This window comes from Myripristis murdjan, chromosome 8, assembly GCF_902150065.1.
Source record: "Myripristis murdjan chromosome 8, fMyrMur1.1, whole genome shotgun sequence".
In the NCBI taxonomy this organism is placed as follows: Eukaryota; Metazoa; Chordata; class Actinopteri; order Holocentriformes; family Holocentridae; genus Myripristis; species Myripristis murdjan.
The window spans coordinates 25,404,474-25,432,005 of NC_043987.1; the positions used below are offsets into that span (position 1 = coordinate 25,404,474).

At 42.7% G+C, this 27,532-nt stretch overlaps 1 protein-coding gene across 2 annotated transcripts; it reads left to right on the forward strand.

Moving 5' to 3' along the window:
* On the forward strand, positions 1–27,532 carry lasp1 (LIM and SH3 protein 1). 2 transcript variants are annotated; one of them, XM_030057033.1, is made up of 7 exons: positions 1–338; positions 8,009–8,103; positions 13,386–13,470; positions 18,497–18,604; positions 20,669–20,747; positions 22,620–22,714; positions 23,570–27,532. In XM_030057033.1, exons 1-7 carry the CDS (start codon positions 270–272, stop codon positions 23,741–23,743), a joined length of 705 nt encoding a protein of 234 aa, XP_029912893.1. In that variant the 5' UTR covers positions 1–269; the 3' UTR covers positions 23,744–27,532. The 2 variants fall into 2 exon arrangements, with proteins under 2 accessions (XP_029912893.1, XP_029912892.1); XM_030057032.1 differs by having other exon boundaries at positions 2–338; positions 22,617–22,714.

The following is a 27,532-nucleotide window of genomic DNA, read 5'->3' on the forward strand; positions in this document are numbered from 1 at the left end:
CGCGCAGCTGGAGGGAGGGAGCGAGAGGGGGCAGCGAGATCGCGCTTTCCGTGTCTGCTTAGCGGACTGACAGCCAGCTGTGCTGTTACAACGATAACAACAACCCCTCGGATTTCATACACACCTCTAGATTAGTGTTAGCTCGCTAGTGATCGCAATCGTCCCCTGTAGCTAGTTTTTTCAAAGTACATTCTCGATACCTTACACCGGCAGTGTCATTTCCAGCGCCTGCTTTCCGTGCTAGCTAGCTAGAAGAGCATTCCTCAAACATGAATCCGTTGTGTGGCAGATGTAATCGAGTCGTTTACCCAACGGAAAAAGTGAATTGTCTGGACAAGGTAAGGAGATGAGAATGTTGGCTTACTTCGCTGTGGTGTCTTTGAAAAAAACAACTCGAAATGTTGTTCGTCTTCTAGCTGTACTTTACTTAGTTTTACGCTTCCAAAATTGCACCTTAGTTTTTGTGAATGAACTGAACAGCCCACAGGACAGGTAATTTCGCTAGCAAGGCGAGCTAACAGAGGTTATAGCTAACGGCTAGCTAACGTTTCCAAGACGTTGGGATAGCAACGCGTACTGGGAACAAAATTCCACCCATATTCTGCACGCCGACTTGGACTTTGGGTATCAGTACGCTTTTTAATGTATATAATATCATATAGGACACTATAATTTTACACCAGTGTTTCTCAGTGCTTGCGAAAGCCGTGTCTGGTCTGGGCCTGGAGTGGCACCACTGCTTGCAGTTGAATTGATCAGGAAGGGTAACATTAGCCAACGTTAATCTAAACCAGACTTGAGGGATATTGCGTGGACTGCAAATGATATCGGAATTCAGACTTGGAGATGTATGCGTCTCTCCATAACCGCGCCTTTCCTTTTCCCAGCTAGAGACAGTCTGGACTGATTTGGACATATCTGTGTCCAATTCACTGGCTAATCCAAGTTAGAGGTGATCAGCCAAGGCCTCTCAATTTGTTCTCAGTTAAAGCAGTCTAATCTCAATCAGGGTGATAATCTAATCCATTTCGGACACACTCGTTCTGTCGATTTCTCCTATTGACATAGTGGCGACCATTTGAATGAATGGTTGTCAGAGCACATCCTGTACCTGGGAGGCTGGTGGATCTGCCTTTTAGCTCTTAGGTGGAGGTGTACATGTCATGTGATTGTGTAGGTTATTGTAGTTATAGAGTGCTAATGTGGTCAGTCACACAGTAACCTTTGTAATAACTGGTACAATACAGGTAATACATATAAGTGGGCATTGTGTGCTGCATTTCTGTATAAAAGAGGTGGGTGGGGCCTGCCTTTGTTGGCATATGAATAGAAATGCTTATATATTGTTCCTGAAGCAGTCCTGGGTGCAAGTAGATTTCTCTAATGGACATCCAAATAGCCACTGAGAATCAATCCCTGTCAAGAGGTCCTTATCTTTTGGGCTGATAGATGGAGAAGGTGGGGAGAGGAAAGTGCACAAAGTACATTATCTTAAGATGCATCAGCATTTGATTGGATGTGTTTGTGCTGTGCTGTGTGCATGTGTTTGTTCTCGTGGCTCTTGACCAATGTTTGAGAAAGTGCACAGGACTGGAATCTATCTATTATATTTACTTCAGCGTGTCTCTGTATGCAGATATTACTTAAGCTGCCTGGTAATATAGTTGATGATCTGGTTGATAGTTGATGATCTGGTAAGTCAGGATGATGAGCATTGTTGAGCACCAAATTGCTACAAGCAGAGCCTGTTCAGAGCCTGTGTATGCTTGGCAATCTGTGCCAGAAGCAGGGCACATTCCAGCAGACAGACACTCCCATGAAACGTGCCCTGTCAGAGGCCTACTGTGCTGTCTTCCTTCTTCGAACCAAGCACAGGAGAGCAGCTTGCCGTCTGTCTTTGCTGCCATTCCGCATCACCGCTCACCCTCTCATACAAACCAAAACAACCTCCTCTCTTCCCTCTGTGTTGCACCGGTTGCCTTTCTCATTTGTTTAAAGCAGACTGGCTGTGAATTCTTGCCTGTGCCGGCTCAGGTGAAGGCAGGGCAGTTGAGGCCACTGCTGCAGTGGTTTTCTGAGCCACTGTTGAATACCTTTACCTGGTGGAGTCTCTCTGTAATGGCCTTGTGTGGGGAGGCCGAGCCACAGAGACTTGTTTGTCTGTCATCCTGCATTCCAATACAGCAAGACACGGCCCAGCAGAGGGAGCAGGCAGCCGAGCACGTGTAAAGACAGGAAGTGTATTTTTGCTGTGACTCTCGGTGGTGAAGGCTTTACCTACTTATCCTGCTTCCCTTGAGCAGTAACTGTTAGTTGCTAGCAGGAGGCACAGAGCTGCACATTTCTTGGGTCAGATTTAATACAGTGTTAGGCTCAGTATCATCCAAATAGTTTTTTGTAGCCGGAGCTGATGAAAGCTGTTGAAATTGGGCCAGTAAAACTTAAGGAAGGGGGATTTTACACAGTACCTTTATTCACAGTTGGTATTGCATAATATGCAAACCATACTAATAAAACATAGATTATCTTGGCTTAATGTTGTAGAGAGAGTGGATGACTGTAGGAATGAAGTAATTTCTATTTGTGTCACTTTGAAATCAATAAACATTTGTAACACACAAGAAATGTGTACTTTGGGATAAATTGAGAGATGTAGTTGGAGAGTGTTTAGGCCCAAATCTCATCCCTCCTTGAAACAATCTCCTGTGTGAGTGTGTGTTCACTATCTGTGTGTGCTGTCTGCTTTTCTTCTGTCTGAATCAGAGGACTTATATCTGACTGCAAGATATGGCACTGCTACATTATTTCCTAAGCTTTATTAACATTTAATGGTGACATATATGCCACTATAAGCTGTACAGTAGTGTAATCTTTATGTGGGCGGGAAAGCAGCTGCAGTTCCTCAGAATCTGGTCTCCCTGTAAATGTATGAACAATATAATAGTCAGACTTTTTGTGTGCTGACAATTTTATTTTTGATGACTAAACATTAATCTTAACTAAATTTAACTCACAAATATATCTATCACAGTGGTGTTACATATCAGGAATGTGACTGTATATTGCAATTATGAATGTATCTATACAGTATTGGAAAGAACTATACATTTTGTGTTCAAGAGAAATTTTAGCTTGTTTCAAAAGCACGTTGGATGTGCCAAACTTTCTCCCATGTACACCAAAGTCTCATAGAAATGTCACTACCTGATTCAAAGCAAACCGGTCCATTGATAGAGGGCGAAAAAAGTAAGAAGGAATATTGACCAACTCTGGCCCATCATGGAATTGCATCATGGCAGCAAGGCCTTTAGAGCGATGAAAAGAAATGCCACTGAGCTCTAAGGATTTGGCTATCTTGGTTTCATTCCCTGTTGCTGCTTTCATAGAATAATCAATTGCAGGAAAGCATTTTGCCATATACTCCCGAGTCTCCTGTAACCTTTAGAGGAGATGCTTGTGCTTGAGCTCTAGTGGGATGGGTGGCATAGAACTTTGTGGTTCACATGATCTCAAGTGTTGGGGCACTCCTGGCATTAAAACAGTGTGTGCTTTGATCACAGCGTTGCAGCCATTAGTTCCAAATGAGTCTTATGTGGACGACCATGAGGAGTAATTCTGCACATTTCAGTCACTGATGCTCCTTTCAGGCTCTTGATTGTGTTGGATGAAATCTCTTAAGGCCTAGTCCAACATGCCACGTGTCAGCACCGCTAGATTCCTCTTCTCTGTTTATAATTCATCTTCATTCAAACAGGTTGTCAGCACATATTATTCAAATGGGTGGTAGTGATCCGGATTTTTCAAAATTTGGTGTCTAATGATCCAATATAAATGCTTTTCATCTGACACCAGTTTTGTATGTGTAAAGCAACTGCCTATTCTATATTTAGACAGATTATTCTGAGAGGTGATTCACGTTGTCCAAATGCCGCAAGAGGTGAGGAATCGGTCCAGCCATAACCAGTCACCTCTTCCCAATGACTCACAGTCACGGAAACATGTTAGAGTCAAAATCACCTGAGGAAATGACTCCAAAATGAGTCCTCAGGTACTTCTCCTTTGTATATTTTTTGTGAGAAAAGGGAACTAGGATGCATGTACATTTTGCTTTTCCGCGACACAACAGGTCTGTCTGTAATAGCACAGAGTCTTCATTCCTGTCATCCCTCTTTAAAAGTCAAAAGATACAGGATGCAGGAGAGACAGTTTTACTCATCTCCATTGTGACGTGTTAACATGATGGGACCGCTGAGCAAAAATGTAGAGTGAATTTATGTGGATGAGTTATGACGCGGCACTACTGTTTCAGTATCCCACGTAACATAACAGTGCTCGGTGAACCTCTCAGGATTTTTTGAATGGCTCAGTGCCTGATCTGCGGTATGTCTACACTACTAAGTGCACATCACATACTGTAGCGGTTTAGGATGTGTGTTGAGTGCATACTCTAAACTAATATGTCTTCTCAAATCACTGTCTGCCTGCTGGCCAACACCACAGCCCTGGAATGTGGTAAAAACTAATGGCATCAGGTAGGCCAATAATTAACCAGTGCACTTTAATGAGTTTAGTTTCCTCTATTAGTACCAGCCAGATGTGGGCTCTGTCTTTAGGCATGTACTATCTTACTCAGAAATTTTCTCTGTATCACACACACACACACACAGTGTGAACGACTGTATTAGCCCACTATGTGTAATGTATTTTTGTTCTATTTGTTGTTGTTTTTTCAGCAATTTAGCCAATATTTTTTAAGTGAATTTGACTCAAAGAAACACTGCAGCATCTTAGAAATTTTAGAAAATGAAGCCTCTAAAATACATAAAACACATTGGTACATATTGAGGTTAATTAAAGCTGATTTGGATGTAGGAAATGTGTCATCTAGGTCCCTATGGCTGCCTTTCAGTATTAGCAGGTGCTGACTTCTTCTGATGTTATTTGGTGGTTAACAGAGGACTGAGCCATGCAAAATTCAACTGTGTTAATCTTTCTGCAGCGGTCGGTAGACTAAAAAAAGTTAGTGTCCTGCCCTGTCAAAAATAGACATGATGTTTTGATATAGGAAGTGTTTGACACAGCAGAGCGACAGCATTGTAGTGGCTTTAATAAGACACTTAATCCTATCACTCTTTCTAGTTAGTATGTGAGTGCACGCTCTTGGTCAGCCGCTCATTAACAGTCCCTCTGTCTCTGATGTGTGTGCATGCACAGTGTCTGAAGTCACTCTGGCCTCTTGTATAGCTTCAGGGTTTTTGTCCAGGCCTGCTTGTGCTTCATTCTCACTGAGATGAGCTTGTGAGGCTGACTGAGCATGTTTGCTCTTGACTGGAGCCTTGGATTCCCTCTGACACACATGCATCTTACGCCGAGACCCATAGCCTACATACTGTACTACACACATGTATGCAGACACTTAAACACACACATACACACACACACATACCCTGGAGCTGCACTGATGCAGGGAGACAGTCCCTTTTTTATGGGTGTTTTATTTCTAGGGCTCCATCTCTGCAGTGTCCTCATTTTCCAGCTGACTGCCAGATCCTGCCTCGGCACCCACGAGCCAGGTTTTCCTGGAGCTGGATAAGGCCAAGCATTTAATAGCCTTTCTGATTCTCATTTGGGATCTGTATCTCCCCCCACGTCTCTCTTTCTCCATGTGTCTCTCTCGTTTTGGCATCTGTCTACATGTGTCTCTTAGAGGGTCATAGGATCCTTGTGAAGGTGAGAGGATGGCAGAGGTTGTCCCAGTGGAATGCGGGTTAGCAGGTTGGGTGAGGTTCAGAAATTGTTTGCTAAATAGTTCAGGTCAGCAGATTTGCTCTCTGGAAGAAACCCAAGGTCAATATTTATCCTGGGAAACAACAGGAGGATCAAAGTCCACGCTCAGCTGATGGGCTAACCTTTCCCCTTCACACTTTTCTGTTATTAAATGATGTTAATTTATCCTTGGTTTTTGCTATTATAGATTTGGTAGCAACTTGGGCTAATTGAGTGGATAACCTTAACAAAGGGAGATATCAGACCAGGCTGCTGCACTTTGGCACATGATTTGACAAAATTCAAACATGGCTGCCACTACAGCTGAAAATCAACCATAACTGGAAGACATTTGCATTTTCTGTGCCATTGTTTAAAAATTGACATGCAGCCTGGTCAGAGCCACAGAAAACGAGAGAGAAGCAGAAAGAATAACAAGAGGGCTAACATGAGGTGTCCACGTGTGACTCTCCCAGGCCTCGATTGGTTTGTAGCGGGATAAGGAGTTTGCATTCTAGTGTTTGGCCTAATTTGTTTGGCCATGGATCACAGCTCCATTCAGCAGAGCTTGGGGCTGGTGTCCAGTAAGAGCCACGTCCTTTGTCTGGCTCGGTACAATATTGCTGGTCCACAGCTACACGCACAGTCACATCCACTGGCTCAGACACACATACGCTTAACCGCTGACGATGCATACCATCCTGGGTGGTCTAAGAGCACAGGCCAGACTGCTCTTATAACCAGGGGAATACCATGTTCTTGAATGGTCAATAATGAATGGCCGCTTACATTGAAATGTTCATCGTACTATGTTGTCATATCATGATTTCATCCATACCACTGCCATAATTACGACTGGTTGCAGCTTTCTCAGACAGTGAGCCCCAGCAAGACTTGTCTAGGTGATTTATTACCAGCTGTGTATCAGTGCTATAACACATGATTTATTATCAACCTGTTTCACTGCACACAGGAACATGATGGATATGTCTTTCAGAAGATAGTGTGGGATTTAACATGCATGGTGTATGTGTTTGTGGTAGAGACATAAATAAAGTGATAGTGTGCTTTGATTGTTTCTGTAGTTTCATTCTCTGTTTTGGAGCTTCTTTTCAGGACTGTTTGGTTGGAAGATTAGTGTTTTGTGTGTGGGCAATTGGTGTAGAAAGTGCTAAAGAGTGGGAGAAAGAATGAGAGGGATGGCAGAACGCCCTGAGGCCATGTTAATAAAGACTCCCTCTTTCTTTCCCTCCATTTCTTTCACTCTGTCTCTCTTTCTGTCTCTTTGCACTCCTCCCTCCGTTCCCCCGACGATAGCAGGAGCAGCCAGATTATTGCTCCACTCTCTTGCCCAACCCTTCCCTGTTCTCTCCCTTCCTCTCTCTTTCTCCTTCTCCTTCCTTTCATGTTTCGTCCCTCCCTCTAGTTTTCTCCAATCCTCCCTCCCTCGATCCCTCTGTGAACCCTCAGGCCGCAGATCAGCCCAGTGCCAAGAGAGAGAAAAGGAAAGGAGGCGAAAGGGAGAAGAGCAGGCAGGCAGTAGCGAGTGAATGAGGTAGATGGAGGCAAGGCTCTTTGTGAGGATGGATAGATGGACAATGAGAAAGACCGAAAGACAGATGCATGCCTGCAGAGATGAACAGACGGAGACAGAGAGAGAGAGAGAGCGAGAGAGGGAGAAAGTGGCTGTCAAACTCAGCACAGCAAGGGAACTATCTCTTGTAGCACCTACTGAAAAGAAACTATTGGTTAAATTGGAAAAGTATAGCCCTCTGCTCAGATGTTGACAATTGTTTCTGCACACAAAACGTGTGCAGTTTGCACATAGCCTAACAGTAAAGGTGTGAAAAATTACTGCCACCAGGTCACCCGGTGATAACAGTGATGCATACTTTTCAACCACATCTCAGTTTTTTTCACCCTGGCGCTGTTTGTCCCCGCTCAAGAAGTTGCGTTATAAATAACAGCCATAGATTTTTAGCCTGAAAGAGGAAGTCTGGCGCTCCATTAACCCTTCAGTGCCAGAACACACAAAGCTCTATCTCTCCACGTTGCTTCATTTTCCCTCTCGAACTCATACTTGGAATAGTCACTACTCTTTCACAGGGAATTGAAAGTAGTTCTGCCCTTATTCGTTCTAGTGGCTGTCCATTGCAAGTATGTGTTTGTGTGTTTGTAGCTCGTTCTGGATGTCTCTAATGTCTCTTATCTCCCTCCCTCTCTCTCCTGTCCTCTCTGACAGTACTGGCATAAAGGATGCTTCAGCTGCGAGACCTGCAAAATGACTCTAAACATGAAGAATTACAAAGGATTCGAAAAGAGACCATACTGCAATGCGTAAGTTGTCCCTAAGTCATCATTTTGTGTGTGTGTGTATGAGTGAGTGCATGTGCAGTAATGTTGGTTATGTAATACACACATTGTACTCAGGTGGTTCAGCCCACATACCAAAGACATTGACAGAAGTGTTTAATCTGTCCAGAGACTGACACAAGACTCCTTCCAAGTGTGTGTGTATGTGTGTGTGCGTGTGTGTGTGTGTGTGTGTGTGTGTGTGTGCGCGCACATGAACGTGGGTGTATCTGTACATGCATGTTGCAGCCCAGCTAAGGCCCCTCTTTCCCTTCATTGCTGTTTATCTGCAGCTCCCCTGCTGAGGAAGGATCTGTATGTAGTGTGGGAAAGTGCATGCCCCCCCTCCCCCACTTGACTCCCACCCTCCTTCACCACAAGGGAGGAGGGGGGGGGGTGGGGAGGGGGGGGTCAACAAAGGAAATTCCTCAAGTTCCTCTGTAGTGACACAGACACAGAAAACCAGCATGTCTACACAAGCCTCAGTATACACACACAGTGACACACACACACACACACACACACATACTCCCACACAGCAAAGGCTGATCAGGAATCTGTGGAATCCCCCTATCCCGGGACTTGTAATGATTTTTGCCTTGCCTCACTGTGCATATGTGAGCAAGCGTGCCTGTGTGTGCGCATGAAAGAGAGTGAATGTGTGTGTGTGCAAGTTTTGAGAGGGAATGCAGAGAGAAGGCGTTGCTTCATATTCTGACAAGCTCTTTTGCATTTTTTTCATTTGCATTTGACAGTACAGTCACAGCAAAGAAACCGCCTGCTAGCATGGTTAGTAGCAGTGGAAACTGGTAACCTGTTAGCTTGTGGCTAGCAATTCACAGTATCCATTCCCATTCCCTTTAGTAGCGGTTTTTAAAGTGGGGCCTGAGGACTGCCAGGGATCCTTGATAGTCTTCCAGGGGGTCCTCAGCAAAATGAGTAAAAGTTCCATATCACTATAATTCAATTTAGTAGAAATTTCTATAACACAAAAAAATGTATAAGTGGCATTAGGGGCTGTATAGGTTGTGTTCACATGCTTTTACACAAGCATTTAAAAACATAAGTCTGGCTTTTTTCGATAGCTGTTAATAGTCAGGTTCTGGCATCTTTTAAATTGAAACGCATTACATACCACATTTTTGGTGGTGCATAATGAGTTTTACTTTTGTTTTATACTTGACTGGTGGTCTTACTTGTCCAGATGCTGCCCATTTCCAATCTTTCTCATGCAAGTCAAGGGATGTCCTGTAGCCACTGCCAGTTTCCATTCTCTGCAATGGCTCCCTCTTTACCCTCCCTGCATCCCCTGCTCCCTCCGTCCCTGCTGTCTGCACAGCAGCAGCATGGCTCTTCAGAGCCTGTTTATTATGCCTCTTTCCGTTTGTTTAATACAAGCCTTGTTAGAGTAAACATCATCAGTGGAAGAGCCTCCCGCTGCAGGGAAGGTATTCAGGCCGCGCTCTCTGTTATTATTCTGTGGGATAACTACTTTATCATTACCCCTCTATATCTGTCCTTAGTAAATGATATAGGCGTTGTTTGTTTTTTGTTTTCATGCAATGCCCACCCAACTCTTCCCTGAGAGTCCCAGCTCCGATTAGACGGTAGAGATTTAGGAGGGCAGATGAGTAGACTGGAACATTCCTTGCTTCCCATGGAGACCGTGGGAGCCAGTGGTGGGTTACTATCTTAGTGACTGTTTGAGTTTGATTAATTTGGGTATGCTGAGTCACAAATATAACCGTGCCATTGTTTAAACCTTTCAGAATTGTTTTGATTTAGTGTCACAAAACAGCCCCGTGCCAGCTTCCCTCCATGTCACACTATTTTGATAATAGTTCAGGGATATGTGGTGATATGTTGTCAATAAATAACCAATCCAGATTATTAAATCCCTTCTCACACATTGGAATGACATTGCAGGCTCCTTCCTGGTTTCGCTGCCCCTCATATTAGTCCATGAAACGGCTCTTGGTCTTAACTTGAAGCTGATTGGGAAAGCACAAGACAGTGAAATACCTCAAATGAGCTTTAAAATATCAGCCTCACTATGTAATAAATTCTGCCAGCTTTGCACAGTGAATGTCTCTGGCTGTAATTTCCCTCTACTCTTGTTTTGACCCTCCATCTGCTTCATGCTAAAATCAATGCTGTTTCTCCCGGCTACCTCTCCTATACTGTGATATTTGTGTTCTGAGAATTTCTGTGTCAACATTTTTACAGTTAGCTGCTGATCGTTCAGTCGGTGATCTTGTTGAGCTTGATAAAAGGTACAGTTGTATGGCCTGAATGTAATTAAATGTTCCTGTCTGGTGAATGATGTATTGCAACCTTTCCAGGTCTCAGAGGGTCGGGCTGACCAGAAACATCTCCTGGTTTCACTATACAAACAGGCATCTCCTCCTCCACAGTAGGCTATGTGTGTGTTGTGTGTGAGTGTGTGTGTGATGACACATGCGTGTGGCTGCCACCCACCTGTCCTCACAATTTTGATCACGCTTTACAGTGTTCATGAGGCTAACTGAATTTGTGCATGTCACAGATTCCTGTGTGCGACTTATTATCTTGTTACCTTGTAATACAGTCTGACAGATTAATGTTCGTATGATTCACAAGAAACACAAGCACGTTTATACACACATTACCAACTCCTGCTGAGTCAGTATGCTTACATGAGTAACGGCTATCTATTTTGCATAAAATTTTACTGAAACATTTTTTTTTGAAGAACGCATTCACAGTGACATGGATTATTGTAACTATCAGGTTTCTCCATAGTTTAAATACACACCCTGCAGTGTTCTTCAGGCACAACGATGCTCTGTAAAACACAGTGCTTACAACCACACCACCACAACCCAGGCACACCCAACTCCAGAAATAAAACATGTAAATATTATTAGCTTCCTAACGCTTAGGATGAGATATTGTATAGCAGAACTGTTTCATTGCATTGTTTGAGGGGCTTCTGCTCTGTGTGCCAGCCTGAGCTGCTAACACAGTAAACCACTACATTTGAATACCTACTGATAGCAGCCTTTTCAGGAACATGAGTGCTAGCAAGGCTAAAGGCAGAGTGTGAGCGTGCACAGACCTGCATGTGCTTGCAGCAGTTGGTTGGATGCACGCAGGGATCAAGGGTTTGGGTTGGATATCGCAGAGCCTGATAAGCCAAAATGTTTGACTGCAGTTCTCATTCGTGTCTAATTATATTCATGTTCCCCTTTCTGCTGTATGAAATTATCCATGGGGTTTCTTTAAAGTGGCTGCTAATTTGTTTGTTTGGACAGTTCTCCGTCTAAGATTTAACCACGTTTCTTTTGTTAAAATGTTTTGACAGCCCCATAGATCACATCAGAAAATGCTAACTTGGTTTGTTTACCATACTGTCAAGGAAACAGAAAACATATTGCCTAAATGGGTTACCCAGAGGCAAGAGTAGTGGGTGGACATTTTTGAGGTCATCCCATACCCTGAGGCACTCTGGGTACTGGAGTCCATACGAGCTGCTAGATAAAGCTGTGAAGGCTCTTATTCCCCATTTCAATTGCCCACAATCGTATATGCTTATGGATCGGATGCTAAATGTGCAGTTTGTCCCATTTGAGAAAAATACACCATGTGCTACACCACGTGTAGGGATATTGAAAATTATATTTCTAAATGTATCACTTCCTTGATGTTTTGGCAGTTGTCACCTGCTTCTTGTGGCAGAGCAAAACCACAACAAAGACATTTTTTTTCTCCAGCAAGAAACCGTTACAGTGTAAGTTAAGTCATTTGAACAGACAACTATTCAGCAATCCACAAAGATTGAAGCATAATTGAATTGGTAAATCTGCTCTTAAATTATACCTTGTTTTTTATAGATATGCAAGCACTCTTGTCTTTATCAAAACAGTGTAATAATATTAGAGCAAATGTAACAATTGAATTACTATTATCAGTCATTTTTCATTATTTATCAGATACATTTTTAGCATCAAAGTTTTTGTGAATGATTCCACCCTTCAATAGTTTATCCTCAAACTGCCTTCTTCCTTCAGCTGGCCTCCCAACAGGGACTTCTGAGTAAATGTTAAATTTTTATTAAAGTTTGGGCAGAAAATGAGGATCTTTTTATCGGCCAAGCATTTAGTAGCAGAAGGATACAAGTAACTACTCTAACATTACTGTATAGTGGTGCCATTGTGTTCAGCATTTTTTGTGTGACACGATTGAAGTTGCATGAATGGCTCAATAGTCGTGTTGTTGTCAGTGCATGCTGGAACTTGAGTGCTTGTTGATGATCACTGAAACACGTGAGGCAAGTGTGGAAGCGCTCCAGTACAAAACCACAAGTTGGGCATCACTTTATTTTGGATTTGAACCATGTGTTTTCACTGCCTCAAGGAGGACACTGAACTGGCAGGCACCTCTGGTTCTGGACCCCAAGGCTGCCAGTGCAGAGAAGCCTCCACTGGCTTATGCCCTGCACACACAAACCATTGACAGCAGTTTAGCGAATCAATAAGCAAGTCTGCAGTGAATGGCTTTCGGAATGCAGCTCCGTCTGACGTCTGTGTGCATGCCTACGTGGACCCTGCGTGTTTGTGCCTATTTGTGTCTTGTTTGTGTGTGGATTTGTTTCAGGCAGAGCATTTTCCTCCAGGGCAGTGGGAGGTAGGTTGGTTGCAGGCCTGCGCCTGTCCAGAAGATTCCTTGAATCCATTCAGAAAAGAGGCTTGTGTTCACGCTCTGCTGAAGGAGCTGCCTGTGACATCATTCACTCTCATACTGTCTCTCTGACCCGCTTTGCTCAGTCTATCGCATGCTGTTCCTCTTTCTGTTATCCCCCACTGAGCTGTGTCTATTTGCCTGTGTGTGTGTGTGTTTGTGTGTTTTGTTAGCTTGGTAAGTGTATTTTCCACACCTGCTATGGCTCCCCTCCAAAACTCTACAACCTTGAAGGTCTCATCCCCCACACAGCCCCTGCCTGCACCTCTTTTTTTCCTGTTTTGGCCTCTACTGACACAGAGCATTGTGTGTTTTACTGACATACCTTTTGTCTACAGGGGCTCCTAACTCAACCTGAGGACCACCTTGAATAACAAATGCACCCTCTGTGGGGCCACAGACTGCACACTGTTTGAGCTCTGCTGTTTTTTTCCCTCTCCGTTACAATCTAGGCTTGTGTATCACACTGGGCCCTTGATGAATGAAAGGTAGTTTCTGTGTGTCTACAAGTCTGACGTTTCTTGCCTCCTTGTGTGTTTATTTTACAGACACTACCCCAAGACACAATTCACCTGTGTGGCTGACACTCCGGAGAATCGCCGCCTCAAAGAGCAGAGCAAGATGCAGAGCCAGGTAAGCATTCACGTCAGTGGTGATCCACAGGACTCATCCAACTCCAGCTGTGAGATTCACACACGCTCAGTTTGTTCACACCTTGTTCACACAGCGCCCCATCACCTGTATAGCTGCCATTTCATTCTGCTTTTTTTATACCATACCATCTCACATCAGTTGTGCTTCCTTGTTTGTTTGGCACAGAAATGATGCACTGTCCTCGTTGTCTATATATTTCTGTCTGTATCTGTTTTGCAGTAGCACCCAATTGAACTGCCAATGCACACTTTATCAAATAAGCTCTGCATCAATTTCAAACAGCGCCCAGTCCAGGTCCCACCCTCCTTGGGCTATTTTCTAACCACAGAAAACACTACTGCAGCTGTTCCTGCAGAAACGAAAATGACAAAGACCCAAATATATTCTAGGGAAGGAAAAAAAACCTCATCAGACCAAAATATCCATCTGAACTGGGTCATGAGTTATTGCTTTAGATGAGTATGATGGGCAGTCAGAGAGATGTGCACTCACCAATAGAGTTCTTCAATACCTTTTACTACATCTGTCAGGTGTTAAATGAGAGTTGAATTTAAAATATCTCTCATTGTTTTCAAATTGATGAATGCTTACTGAGGACGCAGCAGACAGATGCCTTAGATCGTCATCAAAAGTCACCTTACAAAACTTAGAATAATTTCAAAATTTGCTTATGGTACCCTCAGTCATGATGGTCCTACTCTCTGGAATTCTCTAACACATGAACTAACACATGCTACAAGAGTGTCTTCTTTTGAAAACAGACTATAAACCTAAATAAAAGCTTGCGAAAAGATATGTTTTAAGTATGTGGTTTGCTGTTCAAAGTTTTATTTTAGAATGCGTTTTGATAATGATAATACTACATTCTTATCTTATTCCATTTTTATTGTAACATCTTATCTCATGTTCTTCTCTCATATGTTTTTGTCATGTATGATCCTTGCCTATTTTTTGATTTTTAGCTGCACTTTAAGCCTGTCGTATGAAATGCCTTGTATAAATAAATTGGACTTGATTTGACTCAAAAATGAGCTTCTTGGAGGAGAAAATCTACTATCAAGTCCAGTTGACTGCTCTACTCTGCCTACGAACTGCCATGAACTTTGACTTCTCTTGTTAATGGGTGGTCATGTTGTCCCCGACAGCTCTTATAGGATATCGTCCATCACACTGATCCTAGCTGGACTGACCACAGACAGCCTCCCTAGAACTAACACAGGCGTTAATCCAATGTTAAGCCTGTCAGAAGACTAAATTGCAACCCCCCCAGCCCTAACCCTCTCCACTGTCTCCTCCCCACCTTGTCCTGCTCTAGATCTAATCCTCAGTTATTAGACTAGAGGATGTCTTTTTTCTTTTGTATACCCTCACTTTTTCATAGAAGAAAATATAAACTACTAAAGTTGAGAGAAATGTTTGTCCAGTCAAAATTTAGCAGAGGAAAGCATTGTCAGGAGAGGAGGCAGGCCACATCAGAGATGCCCCACTAAGACTTTCAGCTTATCGGGTGTCAGTGTCAAACTGTACGGATGAGAGTGGGGTGTGTGTATGTGTATAGTAGTGTTTGGGTTGGGGGTGGGGTGCGTCAAAAGGGGAGGGGTATCATGGAGGGACCCGTGCACAGATGGTGTTTTTCGACATGGATTGTTTGTCCTAACAGCCCCTAACAAACACTAAACCAGACACCAAGGAACAAAAATTATGCTAATGGCTTGTGATAGCCACTATCACCAGAACGAGACTTATGAATAAACAAGAAAATGTTTGTGTATTTTTTTGTGTAATCATGAATGACTAGCCTAAAGGAGCGTGGTACAACTCACCTCGATGTTTCCTTTTTCTTCCTCTTAGCAGTTGTGCAGCATTGGAGCACAGAGGCCCTGTTATAGCTTATAGAGATGTAGACAGGAAGCTGTGTTTGACTGGTGTGTGTGTGTGTGTAGCCCACACACTTGGTTAGCTGTGTGACATGGTGGTGTTCAGATACTAGAAAATAAGCATGGGTGTGCTGTAGTATTCAAATGGCACTGTACACACTGTATATGTGTGTGCTCCACTGTTAGGACATTGAGGGTGTGTGTGGAGGACTGAGGCCATCTAACCCCTCACCACTACAGCGTTGCCACGGGAACACTATTGCTATGGTAGCAGGGTAGAGAGTTTGTCACACCTCATTACAAGACTTTACGGGAGAGAAATAGAGAATCGGAGAGAAAGAAATAAAGAAAATAGAAGAAGAGAGAGAGAGAATTGGAGAGGAGGAGAGGGAGACCAATGAAGCATGCATGAGGGAGGAAAGGAAGGAAGAGACAGGAAGGCACCGATACAGAGAGAGAGCGAGCGAGGGAGGAGTGCAAGTGCGGGGTGAAGGAGGAAGAGATAAAAGTAAAATCCCCAGAGGAAGGAAAGCCAGAGGAATGCAAATAGAGGCAGAGAGAGATTATAATGAGGAAGGCCTCCAATTCTATGGAGGGATTCTGTCTACTGCTGTTCAGGCAGTAAAATATGAATGAATGAAAAAGGAGCGAGGATGAAGGGGAGGAGTGGTTGGGGAAGGAAGGGAAGAGACATGATTGGAGGAGAAAAAGCTATTGAATAGACCCAAAGAGACAGGCTGAGAAATACAAAAGAAAGGGAAGGAGGATCATATGTTGACAAATAGGAGCAGAGAGAGAATGAAAATATAAAGATTGTTCGAGGCCAAATTAATCTTCCTTGTGACTTATCTTTGCGCCCAGGCTCAGGGAGTTCTAGATAATTTCCCGTGGAATGAAGATCAGACAAAGTTTCTGCTAAAATTCCTCTGTGAACATGACACACCAGCCGCAGACATGCACACACACACAGGCACAAACACCCCCACACCCTCACACTTGCTGTGACTAGTGACAAAGTCATCACAAGGTGTTGGGGAGATGGGAGGAAGATTGCTCAGCACTATGTTTAGCAGTGTCAGACATTATTTGGCTATGGGGGGTGGGGGTTGGCTTTGTAACTTGATAATGGGTTGTGCAAGCATTCTTAAAACAGAGCAGGAAATTGGTGCAGTCGCCATGGAAGCTGGAATAAGGGTTTGGTGTAGGGAGGTGGAATTAAGTGATTTGTCTTTGTTGCAGTGTCATTGAGCCTGCCTGACCTTTCAGAGAGGATTTCCCCTCCAGTTCCTGAATGTGCGACCAACAGGCGATTTTGGTTTCTCTTTCTGAATGCATCTGTTTATTGTTCCTGTATTGGCTTTGGCTTTGCAATGTCGGTGGATTTTAACACTCCCAACATCCCAGCATCAGGCGAGTCAGTGTTGAAGAAAAGTTCAGCGCATTGTAATCGTTGATAACTCATCTGACGCTGCATGGGCTGGCCACTTCCTCTCCTGCTCTAAGGGTCAGGGTGGGGTAGCAAAGACACACACACACACGCAACCATACAGACTGTGCTTGTCATGCACCTCCTCTCAACCTGACCTTATAAGGCTGCCAGCACATCCTGTATGTAAGGCCGTCACTCCCCAGCAAACAGGAAGTAAATGTCACCACAGAGGGGAAAAAAAAATTACTCTGCACTTGTATGCGCGCGCACATACACACACACACACACACACATAACCAGACAGAGCATATACAGAATGTTAGGTTAACTCAAACTTAGGCTTGCAAGAACTTGTAAACTGTGGTTTATGGAGTGCGTATATTAAGCAGAAAATGAGGAGATGTCAAGCATATCCTATTGATTATGGCGATGTTCTGATTCAACAGCAGTGGATTAGTGTAAACATGCGGTTGGGCTCTCTGGTGTTCCACCCATTGATTATTACAGTCTGAATTTGTGGAATTATTTTGACATCCTGTGAGTGTTTTGTATAAGTTCTCATCTTCCACTAGTTCACCAACACCACAACTGGTGATAAGTACCAAGAACTTTATTATATAGTCTGGCCGAGTACCAATCTGAGTACCACTCACTTAACATTGATTGATGCTGCCTAATATTGGCGCATTTAAAAAAAAAAAAAAAAAAAAAAAGCAGTTACAGCAACAAATGTTTGATCTGAACAAAATTAGCATGGACAATTCTTCATCAAATTAAACAGATGTAATTCAAACTTTCAGAGTAAAGAACATGTCTGGGAGTCACACAAAGCAGAGGAATGAATATATTTCAGGCTGACTTTATAGCTTAATGTATGAAAATATGTGTTGTTCTGAAAAAGTTCTAAAAATCTTGTTGTCTCTCTATATTCATACCACCATTACTTAATTTAATTTTTATTTATTTATTTTTTTTTTTGCAAATGTTTTTGAGACATACTTTTAATATCTAATATGGTTATGTCTCTGGCTTGAGGGAGCTTTTTTGCCTCTCCTCCACCAGAAGCATTGTCAGACACCTTAGCCTGGCACAGCTGCCACTTTGCTTTACTGAGATCAAAGAAATGCCCCACTGCAGACATTTCTCCTCCTGCTGGAAAGTTTTTTTTTTTTTTTTTTTTGCACTAAAGCACAGCTCATTATGCCTATCTGCATCGGGACAGCTTCATTTGCTGATCCGATAAGGACTATTCGGGAGCAGCTGCAGTATTACAGATATTATCGCTGCACCTTTGGTGGATAAACATTACATTCTTCAACATATCTTCTTTCCTTATGGTCACACTTAAGCTTTCACACATCAGTTTCATGTAGGTGGAAAAATATCAGACATACTACACATCACCATTTTCTTTGAAACCAGTGATCTGGATTGGCTGAAAAAAAATCCTGTTCAGAGCGTCTCTAAATGATCATTTGTGCAGCACTTCCTGGAATTTTCTGTGACTCACGCAGTTTAGCACATTTAAAGTGTTCATCTGACTATATAATGTGTTTTAGCAGGAATGTGCCATGCAGGAACTTCACATATTTTGAATAACTTTCATTCCTTAAAAAAAAACCAACAAACAAAAAAAACAACTTTCTTCTGTGTGGGATTATGTGTTTTTTCTGACCTTCTGCGATTATGTCCTCTGCAGGTTCTGTACAAGGAGGAGTTTGAAAAGAATAAAGGGAAAGGTTTCAGCGTGGTCGCAGACACACCAGAGATGCAGAGAATCAAGAAAACACAGGATAATATCAGCAACGTAAGTATCAGCAATAAAATCATCAAAACAGGAACCCCCAACCCCCACTTACTGTTCTTTTTTTTTTTTTTTTTTTAATACTTCAGTCATCCTCTCACTTAGTCACTGACATCAGTAAATGTCATGCCTTCGCAAAGTCCCTCTCCTGCCCACACAGCTTCTCATTTATAGTAATGGTATTCTTCTCAAATCGCTTTCCACTCTGAGTATTCCCCTCCACTCCCCTCCGTCCCTCAGCTCAACTTATTGATTTGCCATTTCTCTGTAAATACAGAATAGCAATTTAGAAATGCATGTGGTGTTTAACTTGCCCCCCTCGACTGCTTAAGTCAGCTACAAAGGCCTTTGGTCCTCTGAAGCACACACGCACACCACACCACACCAAACCTGCGTCAGTACACAAGACTTGTTCTGCACTGGCTTCTCTAATGGCATAATTATTGTGGAGGGCCATGGGTAATTACTGCTTTCATTTGATGAAAGATTCGCGTGTCTGAGATCAAAAAAATGTACAAGACGCCGAACCACGCACATGTATTACACACATTTATGCAAGTGCACACACAAGCCATATCAAAATATCAAGAGTTTGGCAAGATGGGCGCATCATAGTGTTTTTTTTTTTTTTCGTTTTTTTTTTGTCTCAAGGCAAACATTACATCTGTTCGCAATTGTGGTGTGTATTGTTTGCAGCCAAGCCCAGGGGCATCTCTCCAGATGACCACTACATCGTTTTCTGTCTTTGTTCGCTCACACTGTCTCCCTCTTTCTGTCTCGTGTGGACGCTCTGACTGAGAAACACCAGTTTACTCAGCTCTCCTCCCAGAATGTCAGCAATGTGAAGCCCTTTCACATTCGCTTCTATCTGTCTAGACTTGTCGGCATCCCTGCCTGTCATCCTCATTATTGTGCTCTCTCTCTCTCTCCCTCTCTCTCCCTCTCTCTCTCTCTCTCTCATGACACTAACAGATTCCTCACCCTTGCTTCAGCCTCTCCCATTTGCTTTTGCTTTCCTCTTGTCATGCAGCAAAGATTGAGAAGCAGCAGGAGGTTTAGATTGCGTCCAGCAGCAGGCTGGGAACCTCTTCTGAATACACACGCACACACACACACACACACACATACACTCCATCTGTTCAACCTGCTCCTTGAAACAAACAGAAATAATCTCCCTCACACACTCTCACTTAAACATATTGCACATCAAAATAGCCTCTGTCTCCTCACAGTCACTGCCTTCACTGTCCTCGCACACACACTCAACACTTGGTCATCCCATGCAGTCTGTGAATACACTCCTCACTTCCACCGCCGGCACAGTGGTCTCTTTGAGCTAAGACAGAATCAGGGCTGTAAATCTTGACCAAAGCAGTGTGAGTCAGTCTGTTATCAGCCTGGACATAAGGGTGGGGTTGTTTAGTGCAGTCACAGAGCATACTCTCAGTTTCAGGTTCATCTGTGTGGTCCTTTTATATTTTTTCACCAGTGAATGCTGCTTTTGTCTGTCTGACAAGAGGCACATCACAAATCCCTTGCACCTGAATCTGTAGCTTTGGGGTTTGTTTGTTCTGTTGCAGCAATTAAATAAAATGACCAAAGTTAGATTTTGGTCATACACATGCTTAGTCATATGTTTCACCCCCCCTTTAGTGCTTCCTCTTGATTTTAGCTGGCTCATTCTCACCTCAAGCATTAAAGCAGCTTTAGTTCCTTCCCTTCATTTTTCACTTCACCTGCACCTCCTGATGTGTCAGCAAGGGTTGCTATGCAACTCTGAGCTCACACTACTTCCGGCCGAGATGTCATTTCCTCTCAGCGTCAAGCTGGCTTCCAGAAGCATTGCTGCTCACAGCGCGCCCCACCTATCACCACAAAGACATGGGTGCTGGAGAGCAAGTGGGAGACACCTGGTGGATATAACATGAACTACATATTGTGATGGCTTCCTGAAGAGTCAGCTGGGCTCTTCTAAATTTATACCCCTTTTAAACTATTTAGCTTGCAGCTATGTGCTTGAACTTCTATCTTTTTTACAAAATGTCATTTTTGTGTTGGTCTTTTCAGATTAAGTACCATGAGGAGTTTGAGAAGAGCAGGATGGGAGGAGAAGCCCCACCCCATCAGCCATGCAACCCTACTTCAGGTATCACCTGTCTAACACACACATGCCATCCACTTCTTCTGTTTCCTGTATATTTACCATTGGGTGCAATCAGTACTAGCTGGTAACACCGCATACAGCACTAGATCTTCAAGTAAGGCTAATGAGTAGAGGAAGGAATTGTTTTATGGACAGAAGACAAATGTGATTCCTAACTTCTGAAAACTCAAGAAAATGAGTCATAATTCCCCAGTCACTCCATGTGTTTTGTTAAATTAAACCACTTTCGCACTTGCTTTTAACTTAATGAGGTATTGATATGGTATTGATTAAGCATGCCAAGGCACATCAGAGCTGTGCTAAAGAGTCAGGGTTGCTGCACTTAATACTGATTGCTCTGAAGCCTTCCGGGGGCAAGTTATTGGTTTATTGTATGATGATGATCTTGTTGATTTTACTTTAACCAGTGTATAACAAGATTGTGTATCTAAATAAGTATTCTAGAGAACATTTCATTCTGAGAATATTTTTGTTTCAGTTTACAATCAAATGTGGTCGGTAATTCATAAATATATTGTAAAGTTTATTAGCAGACACAGCTGAGAATCTCAAATGCTGCTGTGGTCTCTGTTTTGTTTCCCCCCAGATTTGTGTCTCACGTTGTGTTTGAGCTTCTCGCCTTTTTCTGTTCTTGGCTCCGTTCTTGCTGTGTGAGCTCTCCAAGCGAGACATTGCCTAGTTGCCCCAGTCAGGGACTTTGGTTTTAACTTGTTCACTGCAGTCCCCATTCTGCATTCACTCCATTTTCAATTACTGTTTCTCCACAGTGAATTTCAGAGTCATGAACTTAAACCGGAAAGTAAATGATTTAAAACAACATAAAGTCATACTCATAGTAGTATATATGCTATATATTAAACACACATGATGTTTCAGCCCATCTGTTCTCCAGGGCTATCATCAGATGGTAGTTCATCTGAACTGAATGTCTGGAGGCATATAGACGTTAGCTGATTTTGCAAATTTTCAAAAATAAAGAGTGATTGTCCTCTGAGATCACAATAGGTTGCATTGAGGCAAACTTTTCATACACTTAAGTGGATGCGCTGGAAAAAATTCAGCTCTATAGAACCTCCGGTGTTATTGTAATAATGATGATTTTTTGAAGTTTGGAGAGTGAAATCTGAAAAGCAAGAATTGTAGTAATAAGACACGCCCGCTTCAATCAGCCATTCCCAAATTTTATGCAGCAGGTGAGCTCAATGTGGTAGAAAAATCTAAACAAAGCAATTACATTAGGTTGGTAATGCACATAATCAGAGCAATCATAAGATAATAATGATCTGTACACTCAGAAGAGGGCTCCTTGGGCCTGCTAATAACCTAGTGTACTGTCTGAAGGTTACTGCATAGGTATTCAAACTGAAACCGAAAACTTACCGCTGACTGTTGGCATGACCTGCTGCTGTTTTTATGTTACTTAGTCAGCTAACACCTTTTCACAGAGGCATTGTTTAGGAGGTTGTTTAAGAGGGAAAAGAAAAGAGGCATGTCTTGGCTTGTTGTGTTTTTGAATTCCTCACACTCTCACGGAGCCCTAGGGTTGACTGAGGTGATGACGCCCAGGTAGAGATGGTGGGAAGGAGCACAAGGAAGGGAACAGGACAGACAGGGGTTATGTTTGGACGCTGTCACCTCCTTTACACCTGTCATTAGTATGCAGTGCTGTTATTCTAAAATCAGCTTTCACTCTCCCTCGCCAAAAGGTAGATTGCTGCTTTGAATTCCAGAGTAGATCACAGACAGTCTAGTCTCTCAGACAGAATAGCCACAGAAAATATATTTCCATGTCTCTGCAGGTCATTAATTTGCCTTCCCCTTCTCTTTCTGACTGTTGGCTTGTTTTCTCAGCAGCGTACCAGCCCCCTGCGGCCTCTCAGAACTACCACTATGAGCCTGCTGCCGAGCCCGTACGTCAGGCGGCGGCCGCCCCTCCTCCCAGTGCCGGGGTAGGTCCACTGTGTCAGCATTTTGATGTGCATTATCATGTATTGCATTAAAAAAACTCAATGAAAACAGTATTCATGTAAGTTGCTCATTATTAATATTATTATTATTATGTTGCCAACCACAACCCTCTAGAAACTGTCTTTTCTTATCGTGTAGTGTAATTAGGGTTATCATGGTGGTGTGGGCATTAGTTGGCAATGCATCATAAACTGAATGAAATACCAATATCAAATTGCACAAGAACTAGCAATTTGAGGAAGTAGCAGTTCTTCAAAAACACATTCACTCCAAACTAGCTGATGGAAACACATCTCATTTCCATTTTATATTCACAATGTTGTAAAGTTTGCATCCGCACAAAAGGACAGTTAGGAAAAAGAGGGGGGCCCAGTGGGTTAGAGCACCTGCAGTAGAACAGGTGGGAAACTGTATAGTGTTCAAAAACAAATTTATTTGATATTCTTAGTGTAAATAATAAGGGTTTCAAAGCCAGATATGCATGTAATAATAGGTTTTTTAAGTCAGCTACTAAGGTGCAGCACAACTACCTGAGATTGCCCAGCTCCAAACACACTGAACCTTACTAGCTAAGCCTTACCCTTGTCCGATTTTTGTGTCCATTTCTTACTTTAAACCCCTAGCTACTTAAAATACTGGTAATCACAATTAATTCTTTTGTTTTTGTGTGTTTTGTTTTTTCTCCTGCTTTACATCATGTAAAAGTTGCCATAAAATTTTCTCAATTTCATGGAAACAAGTGAAAGCAACAACCAGGAGACCCTATGCTTTGTTTTTACAGGAAGATACAGGAACTAATTGACAATCACTTCTTGTTTTTGTCTGTGTGTCTGCAGAAGCGGTACAGGGCAGTGTATGACTACTCTGCCGCTGATGAGGACGAGGTGTCCTTCGTGGACGGGGACGTGATCGTAGACGTGCAGCAGATCGACGAGGGCTGGATGTACGGCCGCGTGGAGCGCACCGGCCAGCAGGGCATGCTGCCCGCCAACTATGTGGAGGCCATCTGAGAGAGGGATAGAAAGAGAGAGAGGGAGGAATAGATGTGGAGGGAAAGAAGGAAAACGAAAAGCCCAGTGCCATCTCATCTTAATGCCGCTTTCTCTTGATTTTACTCTTGTTCTCTAATCTGTCCTGTGAGACCCCAAATGCCCCTTCTGCATCCCTGATCTGCTCTCACTGTTCAGCTCTCCCACCACAGACACCCTCTGTCTGTCTGTCCTCCTCTGTCTGTCTGCCTGCTTTCCTGTCTGTCTGTGCTGATGCCTTGTCCGTCTCTGTTTGGATGTCTAACATCCTCCTTTCTGTCGCTCTGTTCCCAATCCTAGCTCCACTCCTCTGGTGCTGTCACAAGTGGAAATTGAAAGTCTTTAATGAAAAAGATAAAAACACAATTCATTGCAGTATGTCAAGGGGTTATGCCGTGCCACGCCGCTTCATCTTTGCTATAGCACTTGAAATCCTAACAAAACATATTGCAAAAAAAAAAAAAAAAGGAAACTTTAAAGGCTTTTTTGCCACTAGTCAGTCAACACACAGTTGCCATGGTAGCAGACAACTGCAGTCATGCTGCAGAGAAAACAAGTTTGGACTATGGGCGTGGCATTTTCAGAGGCCTGTTTGTTTTTTGCTGTCGTATTTGTGCAGCGCGATCTTGGCCAGACTGGAAACAAAGTGTAGAATCTCTCTGTATTGGATCAGTCCGAACTGAGCTTGAATATTTTGACTTGCATACATTCCTTTATCCTCAATACCCCACTGCTGTTGCATCAGTCAGCCAGTTATGAGTCTTAACAGAGGTTTTATATATTTATATATCGACACACACACAATTCTCTGTTGATAGAGATGCCCCACGTGTTTAGCACTGCATTGTGGGTATTGTCATGAAACTGGAATCTTAACTTAACTGAAGTGCACCTCCTGACGTTGCCCTCTGCAGGCGTGTCAAATACAGGAGGCATCAGGGACAAGTTAGGGGACATGATCAGCCAATGGCCTCTAACCCATCTCTTATGGTCACACTCACTACATCACCTCAGCTGGTGTGAATTTATACACCTGAATGCCTTCAGTCTCGAGTGGATCGTAAAGTTGACGGCGATTGTGAGGAGAAAGGAGATGGGAACAGGTCAAGTCTCTCCCTATTGCTATAACATGACCATTAGAGTAGACCCATCTATAAAAGAGAAGGTCAAGCACAACTCTGTATTGTGAATCTTTTTTTTATTTTTTTTTTTTATTTTAACGTCATTTCATTGGTTTTGTGACTGAACATTCCATTTTGTTTTTCCATGAGATGTGAGTGAAATTGTTGAACTGTGTATCTTAAGGCCAGAAACCCTGGCTGTGGTTAACGTTGTTGTCATTTCTCTCATGCTGTTTTCTCCTTTGCTTTTCTTGCTGTTGTAAGAGGCTTATTTTCAAACAAATGTCAATGTGTAAAATGAATAAACCAGCAACTCGATTTATGAACCAAGGCAGACTAGTTCATCTAGACATGCGCAATCACAGAGCTAGATCTGTTGTGTGGGGGGTAAAGAAAAATCCACCTGCCGTTTCAGGTCACAACAGCGTTGGCTACCTGTAGACAAAAAAAAAAAAAAAAAAAAAAAATTCAGCTGAACGCCTGCTCAATCGAGACGATTCATGACCCGAGTATCTGTTACGCTGGCTGTCTCTCGTCCTTGAGGCTCTAAAAGAGACCAATGTTATGGAATGACACCCATAAATAATCCAGAAAGTGCCAGTGTGTGTGCTTTGGTCATGGAATAATGCAACCATGAGGTCAGCGCTATCACCTGCAACATGATCAGCATTTGTCCCCATTTGGCAGGAATGTTTTTTTTCTTTTGCTGTCAACCGTTCACGCGGTTGGTAAATCAGAAAATTGTCAACCAGTTTTAATATTTTAGCAGTGAATTTGGTTTTTCAGGCCCTCCAAACAATAGCTGGTAGACTGCAGAAGTGGATAGCAGACAAACATATCGACCACAGACAGAATTTATCATTGCAAGACTGGTGACAGTTTCCCATGCTAATGAATAAATAAGGTTGGTTTATAAATCAGTTAAGTTGCTGCCCAGTTACCATGATGGCATGCAACGCAACATTTACACTGTATCCTTACTTCACACAGTATACTGTACTGTAGCTTTGTAACATCCATATCGAGCTTAGGAAATTACATTTGACCATTTCTGAGTGTTGTGTAAAAAAAAAAAAAAAAAAAAGAAATCTCTTCATTGGCTGCTGCTCATACCTCTCTTTTCTTTTTCTTGCCGTTTCATTCTCTCCTGTGATGCACTGTGACTGTCACAGACAAGAGGGGTCAGGGAGGTTTATCTTTGGGGGAGGGGGGCTGAAGGGTGTCAAAAAAATTTCAGCTTAATAAAAAAAAAAAGTCTCACTATGTAGCTAGATGACATTGTACAATTGTATATCTACCATAAAGATAAGTTAGGGGAAATGTTTTTACAGGTCATGGTGCTGTGGAAAGTGGCTTGCCTGCAGATAAAAGTTGTCTTATGGTTCATATTTTTGTGAATGTGGATGAGGGGGAAATAATGTGATTTTTTTTTTTTTTTTTTTTAATTGACTTAAATTGAAAATTCAGTATGGTTGTGGTATACGTTGGTGTTGGACAGACATTAAAATTTTCACAGCTTTCTAATGTGATTGATTGTGACAGTGCTGATGATCGCTGATGATCAGACGAAAAACAACACACCTCAAACTGGCTAAGTGATGAGTTTTCCAGACAAAAAAAAAAAAAAGATTGAACATACCAGTATTTTGCATTAACCTCTACCTGACAAAAGGACAAGTTTATTTGCTAAAAACATACATGCTGGTCTGGAAAGCTGTTTTAGCGCTCACGATTTTGTTTCTCCTGGGTGGATTGAAGAGTGGGTGGTTTGGCTTGAAGTGACTTGAGTGTTGTTCCTGGCTTAAGTTGTTGTTTCATCCAATTGGCCTTTTTTTTAATCAAAGCTTCTCTGTGGATCACATCAGCTCTCTTTTCCGGATGAGCACATTTAGCCAGTTTGTGTGAGAGTGCCTGTCGGTGGTGTTCTTGTGGAAACGGGAAACAGTGGCCAAAGACAGCCAGTATTGTGTTAAGTGTGGCTCAGGATGGATTGTATACCACTGTGGCAAGGCAAAGTCAAATATGAACATGTGATGGTGTTAGTGTGTGTGTGGCGCTGCGGGGTGCAGAGGACCGTGATGTGACCTACTCAATCTCCCAGCCTGTGAGACAGGGCAAGTTGTAGTCTGACCTTGATATTAGACAGGAGTTTAACCTCTTTGCGCCAAATACGCTCTTCTGCTCTGGCATCGCTCATCTCCTGCACCTACATCTCCTGCACCTACATCTACTGCATATCATAACCCACTCAGCTTCTGTCTAGTATCCTGTCCACCCTACTGCTCAGATCCCTTTTACTTTCGGCCTTCATCTTAGGCTCCTACACTTCCGATGAACCATGCCCTGCTTCTATGATACTGGTTATATAGACTTTGCTGAGTGAAATCATGTAATCCACAATCACAGAATTAGCATTCAGAGGATCGGTTTTGTGCATTCCATCTTAAATTGTTTTGTTTTGATATCATTTTGTTATTTTTTTAAACAGAAAAAAATAAAGATGCCATATACATCTTGACATATTCATGTATCAAAAATCAGAATACAGTCGAACTTAAGGACCTGGTATCATTTCTTGTTGCCCTGTTTCAGCACTTCGAATTGTACTTCTGATTTCTGCAGATTCAATAAAATGTCATTTTTTTTCTCA